Source organism: Octopus bimaculoides, chromosome 11 (genome assembly GCF_001194135.2).
Source record: "Octopus bimaculoides isolate UCB-OBI-ISO-001 chromosome 11, ASM119413v2, whole genome shotgun sequence".
Classification (NCBI taxonomy): Eukaryota; Metazoa; Mollusca; class Cephalopoda; order Octopoda; family Octopodidae; genus Octopus; species Octopus bimaculoides.
In genome coordinates, this window is record NC_068991.1 from 40,771,736 (window position 1) to 40,781,177 (window position 9,442).

The following is a 9,442-nucleotide window of genomic DNA, read 5'->3' on the forward strand; positions in this document are numbered from 1 at the left end:
TTCTGTTCTATAACACAAAATAGATAAGTATACGAAGTTTGAAAGTCTTTCCGTACCAAAAACACTACGTAAAACATTAATGAAAAATGTGGCCCCCGTTTTAAAATAGATCCTAAATTTCTGATGTTGATGAAATTTCAACCACAAGTAGTTGACACAAATCGAGAAATATTCCCAAAGTTTCCGCTTCTCATGAGGATTCTAAGACCCTCTAATAGGGGCTTAACTCTCAAATTTTAGTCATTTTTTATGATCCAAAAGTACTAAATGGATCTTGATGAAATTTGGAAATTATATTCTATGCATGTAATGCAGTATCTGTTTGAAAGTGAGGGGACATAAATGAGGCCATAATCCCCATGAAAATTCATATATTTTTGCTGTTGATGAAAATTTAACCATAGATATTAGACACAAATGAAGTAATATTTCTAAAATTTCAACTTCTTAGGAGTTAGTAAAGATGATAAGAGGTTAGAGTATGATGGTGGGAAAGAAACAAGTGTTTGCAGTAGAGAAGATATATGGCTGGACTGGACCCTAAATTATGTGGTTGCAAAACAAATTTCTCAACCACATAGCCATGCCTTCTTTCAGCTACATTTTTCTTCCACAACACAAGACTTGACAGCAGGATTAGACAGATTATGAATGAAAGAAAACAGTTAATTTATAATCTACTTTTCTTTGAACCGCTAAATTTTGTAGTCATTCATAGTTCCTTTACTACCTAGCTACTATTTATGTCATCCAGTGGAAGCATGACTGTGGTTAAGAATTTTGCTTCATGATCACATTAAGTTTAGGCCCACAGCACAGCAGCTGACCAATGCTTGTAAATGGAATTAGTTGATGGAAGTTCATTGTGTATAAGGTGCTGATCTTGATCTTTTCTACATGACTGTTATATATCATGTAAGCTGTGTAAAAAGATCAATAAGCAACAAGTTATGCCAAAAATGAAATGTAGCTGAATCAATAATTTATGTCTTTGATTTTTAATAATTTATTCTAAAGGAAATCATAATATATTGTCCCATGCATGCAATAAGTTGTCCAGTTCAAGTGTTTGCCCAATAAATACAAAACAAGAATGAAGGCATCGATATTATATTTTCAAAGAGAATTTCAATACATTTGATAAATATTCAGCAGTTGAATTAGGTTTTGGATCTATGATCACCATAAAATAAAAATACAAAGATATATGTTCAAAAGTTTGCTTCCACGTTCATTAGGTTACTGTTCTCAGAAATATGTATTCAACCGCTGAAAGAAAAAAAATGAAACAAAACAAAAAAGAAAATTAATACAGGCATAGCCATGTGGTTAAGAAGTTCACTTCACAACCATATGGTTCCAAATTCAATCCCATTGCATGGTATCTTGAGTATGTGTCTTCTACTCTAACTTTGGAAGTAAAAATTTGATAGACAAAAACTGCACAGAAGGGATGCTGATAAATCATAGTACCAAAATACCCTATGGCATTCAGTTATTAGAGTTATGTTATCACTCTCTAATTATGGGCATATGGCCAGTATAGATCTGAGAAGACCATAGTTCAAATGAGGACTCATTATACAATTACATAGTGTATATTTTATTATAGTGAGAGGTTCTTATGAAGAGCTCTTCTGTTTCATGGGTCTAGTTGATATATGGAATAGCTAATAAAGTACTAAATCAATATAATCAATTAGAAGTCTTGAAAGTGATGCCTCAGTCCAGAAGAGTGAAACCAGTCCTAGAATATAAGGCAATGTTTAATACTAATGAATTTTGTTTTCAGTTAGCATAATTTATAACAGAAGAAACAAAGAAAACTAAGTAAATAGGATGAATGAGATTGGTGTGTTGAAAATAAGGGGCTTGAGAAAGTGAGTGTATTCCAGGAATAGAATATATGTAAAAGAATAAAAGTGCTACAGGAATGTAGACAACTAAAATCACACAAAGCTAGCACATTCAAGTTGATATTTTAAAAATAAAAACAGCTGTACTTCATGGTGGCCATTTTTTCATAATCATAAAAAACAAAACTGATTATATGGACTTTAAATCAATATAGACTACATTACAAAAGGCCATAATAATGAGGCAGAAAGGACTGATTGTATCAGATTGTCCCAAACCAAACAAAGAAATATTTCTTCAATACTTGTTTCTGTATCCCCTTCATTTTCAATTTGTTCTATTACAATAGACACATGACACTATTTCTAAAGTAGGAGAAAACCAGCTTTGTTTTATAGTAATTGCCTTGCTTTTTTTTTTTTTTTTACAATCCTTTGACTAGACATGCAAGGAAAATATCTGCAAAAGATGGGAAAAGTTGATTGAATTAATCTTAGTATTTTATATAGATTTAAGGCTTGTAAATTGTATAAAATAATTTGTGTGTTTATATATACATTTTTCTTTTATTGATTTATGTATGTATATGGATGGTTGGCTTTGTATGAATTTAGGCATCTACTTCTTGAGTCAATTAATTGTAATAGGCTTATTTAGAGAGAGAGAGAAAAAATGTGCAAATAATGAGAAGCAGAGTTAAGTGCAAACAAAGTTTAAAAATGGAAAATAGTTACAACGAAGGCACATCATGGTGATGATTTGAACATTTTCAGAAGTGGGTGTCAACAAAAAAGTCAGCTCTTTTTGTTTTTTTTACTGTACTTAATGAATGCTTGTAATTCTGTACACATATGAAGCAGAGAAATTTTCATGCTACCCTTTTGTTAATAAGATTGTAAAATCATCTCTTAACAGCATCACCTCATTATAAGAGGTGATTCTTAATGATTATTTTTATAAACTTATAAAGGATACAGATAAATGTAAAAAAAAAAGTAGTATCACATGGAGAAGAGTATGCTCTCTCTGTAAGACAATTAGATAAAATATACCAAAAATCATTCCATCAATACTGACCATAAAAGAAAAAAAAGAAAAATGCAGAAAAAAACAATCCCACTTTAGTATCAAAATAACAAAAGTTTAGTTACTGAACTAAATGAGAAAAGTAAGCAAATCTTTCATAAAATTACATTGAGAAATATTATCGAACATAGAAAATTATTTATTTTTAGGAATTCTATATATCTAATTCAGCAATCAAAATAATGTCCAGATCACTTGCTTAATTGCAGCACATGTCTTTTGAATTTATAATTCCTTATATCTATTAACTGCATTTGTGAGGAAATTAAATATTTTTCTTCATAAGGCAAAAACATAATTGGAAATTTCATTTTAATCCTTGAAGTTACATATAAAAAACCTTGTGTATTGATAAAACAAATTTACCAAAATGAAAACTATTATTTTAAACAGAGCATCACCTTATGAAACATATAAGTGAAAAATATTTTCCAATCCTCAAGAACTGAGCTAATAATTTTTGTCCTATAGCAAGTATGTAAGAAAAATTTTACAGGCAATAGAAGAGTAGAGCAATGAAAAGGGTCTCAATTGTCAAAAATGTCAACACTTAATACTATATGGTATTGCATTGAAAGCATAAGCTACAAAAGTGTGATTCTGATATTCCTTGTGATACAAGAAGTTATAGATTTGTTAGTTATGTTAATTTACATCTGCATACTTGCGAAAAGATTTTGAGAGAAGTTGTTTAAGCAAGTTTCTCATCAACATAAATCCCTGCATACCTTTTAATCAATAAAAGCCAATTTCCAAATTACTAGGTTACAAAAAAAAAAAAAATGGTTAATTACACAGCAATTACAATTTAAAATTGATACCTTTTGACATGGCCAGTTTTACAAAGTAAAAACGTGTTATTAATTAATTGTGCAGATGCAGACTGAGTGAGGATCCAAGGAGGATCTGAGAATTTACCAACAGCAACATATTGCAATGGCACATTCCCCACATCTGACCTGACAGACAATTATTACAATCTGATTCTTGTGAGAATTGAATTCAGAGCAGTGAGGCTCTGGTGTAAATACCATATTCAGTTCTCTGCACCTTTAAGCAAATAATTCATACTTTTTTACAATGTCCATTTTCTCTAAGACCTTTCTTTAACTCAAATTATGTGTCACAATTGTATTTTGTTGTTTGGCATGGCTGTGTTGTAAGAAGTTTGTTTTCCAACCATGATTCCAGGTTCAGTCCCAATCCATGGCACCTTGGGTGTCTTCTGCTGTAGCCTTGGGCTGACCAAAGCCTTCTGAATGGATTTGATAAGCAGAAACTTAAAGTAGCCCATTGTGTTTGTCCCACCCCGTCTCTCTACTTGAAAACTGGTATTGGCACATTTACATCCCAGTAACTTAGTGATTTGGCAAAATAGACCAATAGAATAAGTACCAGGCTTTAAAAAAAAATAATACTGGGGTTGATTCATTTGACTAAAAAATTCTTCAAGATGGTGCCCCAGCATGACTGCAGTCTAATGACTGAAACAAGTAAAAGATAAAATATACCTGCAGATATTTATAATGTATAACAGATACAGTGTCTAAGTGGATAATAGTTACAAAAATACGGTCTCTTGACTCCTTGTATACTACAGATTTCTGTATCTTTGATAAAAGTATTAACTCTCAATGTGTTGATCAATTAAGCTGTATATTGGTAGCATATCAACATACAATGTACCACATAAAGCTATGGGAACACAGTAAAATGGATGTGTGCTTCATTAGTTTGCTGTGTTGAATTTGAAATCTGATAGGAAAACTTTTGTGAGGAATGAGTTCAATGAGCTCTACATACCACACAAAATGCTTTGCAATTTTCCTTTAAGGATTTCTTTACTCATCCGCATTTTTCTTGCAGATATCAGCTTACAGATGTTCAAACTGCACATCAGCTGCATCAGTCTCACTAGTCTGGGAGGGCCTATAAAAATAAAGGTAACAGGTCCTGCCCCTCCTTCCTAGTCTAATTCATAAAAAAAAAATGAAGAGGAAAATTCCAACTATCGCTTAGGGTTATTGAATTCACAATTGCCATGTCCATAGTACTTGTTCAAGTATTGTCTTAGTCAAAGAAAGATTACTCACTCGATGCTAAAGAAACCTGCAGAGTATAGGCACGACATGCTATTTTACACTTTCAAGACCCTTTTTGGTTATGAATGACCATGGGATCGCACCTAGATGTTCCTTTCCAAGGTATAAGTCTGGTCAAAGTTGTTTATGGAAGACCAGCCGTCGTCCATGCATACCAGCCTCGCCTCCTCATACCACCAATGTTATCCAATGGAAAGTCAAAGGCCAGTACAACTTGATGCCAGCGACATCATGAGCCATTTCTACAGCTGAGTGAACTGAAGCAATGTGAAATAAAGTGTCTTGCACAAGAACACAACACGCAGCTCAATCCAGGAATCAAACTCATTACCACATGATTGTGAGCCTGATACTCTAACCACTGAGCCACGTGCCATCACATATAACCAATTCTGGATTGACATATTTTAATATGAGTAAATATTTTTGGTAGTATTTGATTAATAAAAAATGTATTTCATGGATTAGTTGAAGTATTGTTAGAAAGAGTTAATTTTATTGTGGAAATTGAGGTGTCTCGTTGAAAAAAAATCACAGGCTTAAGTCTGAGTCCACCAAATTTACTTCCTTGAAAAAGTCAACATTTTTAGTAGTTCCTATGTTCTTGTATATGTAGTTGTAAATTACTGTGTTTACCTCCACCAGCTAAGCAAACTAGTTAACACAGATATTTTAAGGGCTTTGATATCAGTTTTTCATGGGCTAAAAACAAAACAGAAAATAAAAAAATGCTTAATTTTTATTTTTGCTATTAGCTATATAATAAGACATAAATAATTAGAAAATAGTTTTTGAATTTAGTGCATGATTTATCATATAAAGTAATGTACAATGATTCTAGTGTTTCTGAATGCTATCAGAGGACCAGAAAATAAAGACAAGAAAAAATGACAATGCAAAATGTGAGACAAGCTGATCAAGAAATTGAAATTAAAAATGAATGCAGGAATGGCAATGCGAAATCAGAGAGGATTTCTGACATCAATGTAATTGGTTACATGTCTTGAAGAGGCCAAGCATGATGAAGTTTATGGATTAAGGTTTCCATAATCCAGTCTAGGTCATCAGCCTTACCATTTCTATCATATATTCAAGGCTTGCTTTGTTAAACAAAACTCACCAGGAAAACTGTGTAGGATTTGAAGAAGTCATATAGAATGATGTAAATGAGTTGCTAGTGTCCCAGAGAGAAAGTTTATTTAACAAGAAGCTGATGCTGTTAGAAAAAGAACAAGCTGAGAATACAAACGAGACAACAGAAGTTCCTTGTACACCACTTAAATTATAGAGGATGGTCTGCAGGTTTTTGCTGATAATGCTCCTAATTATGAACATAACAAACATTACAGAAAGAGTTTACAATGAGCTCAGTTCCTATACTAAGGTGTACAAAGAGCTGATGCATCATAAACAAACAAAATTGCTGAAGATTTTCACCTGTCAAGTTTGTGATGATAAACTATAAAATAGTAAATATTGAACCTCATCCTCCTAGTAACACTCATTCCTCTACCACCCTCACACAGTAATCAACATCTTTTGTGGTAAGAATGTACTCTTACAATATTACTATTCTTATTAATTACATAACTTATTCCTCTTGAAATGTTTTTGTTTTTTTTGTATTGTATTATGTAAGTTTAGAAATTGAGTTGAAAATAACTTTGTTTAAAATGGAGACACATATATAATGGGTCAAATATGTATTATGCATGAATGTTATAGACTTCCTATTTTGCATACATTTAACCGTGTTTCACTTTTAATGGTTCTCACAACTGTTACTGTTTGATTTACTTAGAACTACTAATACATCAAAAGCACACGGGTTAGTATTGCAAAAATCACTTGTTTACTAACACAGATAGTGCTTAAAAGTTGCTGTTTTTCTCAATGACTAGCATCACAGCATAATCAAGGCTGACCAAAGACTATGTCATCAATCAGTGCTAGAAAAATAAGCAAGATGCACAAAAGAAAGAGCAATTTCCATATAATTCAAAATTGGAATTCAAGTCACGAATCTAATAGAGTCAGGATAAATTTAGTATAAGAAAGATGTTGGATAAAATAAGAAATAGATTTGCATTGGCGTAAGGAATTGTCTGTCAATGGCTCTCAAACTAGATTCCATCCTCATCAAATATTAGTAAAAAAAATTTTGCCCCCCTGCCACACCACCATTATTTATGAGAAAACAAAATAGATTGCATCCATATAATTCTCTTTTTTCAACACCTTACTTTTGTAAGGTGTTGAAAAAAGCTCAAAACCATCTTAATTCTGATCAGCAATTTGTCTGTCCCCACCCTCCACTTCAATCATATTGCACCCCATGCACCAAAGAGAACCACTGATGTTATTCTTCAGGGAGATAATCACAGGGTTTTTCTTTTTTTGTGTGAAACGTCTTTTTAAAGAATAAAAGAATAACTGAGAAAAGCCTTTAACATCATTGTAACTGTTTATCTCCAGGTTAGACCTGTTCAAGCAAACCTATCATTCCAGCTGTGCCCATCCTGTTTTTAGGGATATCTAGGACTAAATTATCTATATCCTTCCTATTTTTTAAGTAATAGGGTGTAATTTGAGGGAGATTTGGTTGCTATTTCTAGGAGGTTGAGTTCCTCTCTCTTTGACATGTTTGAATGTTCTGATGGGCAGTGAGGAAATTAGTTGAAGGAAATGGATTGTGAAACCAAAAGTACTAGGTTAGAATTCAGTGAGTAAAGGATCTGTTTTTGAACTCCTCCCAATGTCAGTCCTTTAAGCAACAAGATTGGTAATCAAGATTGAATTCCATTAGGAACTTGTAGCTAATGTAATTCTCATACCAGAGTTGTTATAAAATAAGTGCCAAACCTCTTAGTGTAGTCTCAAGTCAATGGGTTTAAAAGTAAAAAAAAGTCAAGAGTATTAAGTAACCTTAATAATCCAGCAAGACTAAAATTAATGAGCCAGCAAATACTTCCTCAACAAACATCCTACCATTTTTAAAATTAGCGACAATTCTCTGAAGTTCTCAAGTGCAACAAGACAAGATGGTCATAACTATAATCCTGACCAAACATTGATGTTCAGCACATACCAATACTAGGATTTATGTGTGAGTAACTACTTCCAAGCTATAGGCTTGTTCAAAAACAACTACTGAAGACTTATTTAATAATAATTTAAAAAATAGTAAAGTTAGAAAATATAGCTGAGAAAGAGATTGTTTTTCCTGAATGCTGCCTAAAATAGAACCTGAACAAAGAGACAATGAACATATTCAAATGGTGTACACACAACGAAATCTTACTGTACAGGGTTGATGGAATATGCTATGAAATGACAGAGTTAGGGTCTTTTTCACTGACATTTGTCTGTAGTGGTAACGTATTCTTTGTCTTTTGATCTGCCATCTTTATGTGCGTGTAAAGAACAATACCTGAAAGAAAGAGAGAAATTACATTAAAAGAACTATGCATTAGTAATAAAGCTGATAGTTATCAATCTTTCCAAGTTTTCAATTCTTAAAAACACTTATAATTTCTTATTATTGGTACAGATTGCAGACCACAGTAACGCATTAGGGATAGGTCAATTTATTGTGCTTTTAAGAAGACACTTTACTTTTTTTGTTTCAATTTTTAAAGCTAAAAAACTGACTCAACTCTTACTGGTTAAGATCATCCTGCTCTAAAAACATCTACCTAATAAGTCATACTAAAGTATCAGAATTTGCAGAAATATTTAACTATTTCATAGATAGCAATTATATTGAGAGAGCCATTTTAATCCACATAACTCACAAACACTATCATATTCACTTTTAGCTAAATTTTGAGGTGTTAAAATTTTCATCAAACATCTATGACCTGATCACTGACACAATTCCACTCATCTGTTGAGTCTTTTTAAATCTCAGAATTCCACTCCACCCCATCTTTATGGGGGCTGGTTTTGAAAATCTGGAGACGTTAACAACAAACATTTTAAACATTAAAATGGTGATTTCTCAGAGCTGATTACTTATATACACTACAAGTTACAGAGAGGGTCATAGCCCAACTAATTAGGGAGCGAATCAATTTAGATGAGATGCAGTTTGGGTTCGTGCCAGGTAAAAGCACTACTGATGCCTTATTTCTAGTGAGACAGTTGCAAGAGAAATACCTAGCTAAGGATAAACCTCTGTACCTGGCTTTCGTTGACATGGAGAAAGCCTTTGACAGGGTCCCCCGATCCCTTATCTGGTGGTCAATGAGGAAACTTGGGATAGAAGAATGGCTAGTGAGAGCTGTGCGAGCCATGTACAGAGATGCTGCCAGTAAGGTGAGGGTTGGAAATGAGTACAGCAATGAATTCCGGGTAGAGGTAGGGGTCCACCAAGGTTCCGTCCTCAGTCCCCTATT

At 32.9% G+C, this 9,442-nt stretch overlaps 1 protein-coding gene across 6 annotated transcripts in view; it reads right to left on the reverse strand.

Annotated features, from left to right (window-relative positions):
- Positions 1-1,094: 1,094 nt before the first annotated feature.
- LOC106868474 (solute carrier family 35 member E3) overlaps positions 1,095-9,442 on the reverse strand; it is a 52,191-nt gene continuing 43,843 nt past the window's right edge. The window contains exons 6-7 of one of the 6 annotated variants that reach the window (XM_014913751.2): positions 8,405-8,475; positions 1,095-5,747 (exon numbers count right to left, since the gene is read on the reverse strand). In XM_014913751.2, coding sequence (XP_014769237.1) covers positions 5,733-5,747; positions 8,405-8,475 — 86 coding nt within the window. In that variant the 3' untranslated portion in view covers positions 1,095-5,732. Of the gene's footprint in view, positions 5,748-8,333; positions 8,476-9,442 lie in introns of all 6 variants that reach the window. The other 5 variants (XM_014913750.2, XM_014913746.2, XM_014913749.2 and 2 more) reach the window with 5 other exon arrangements.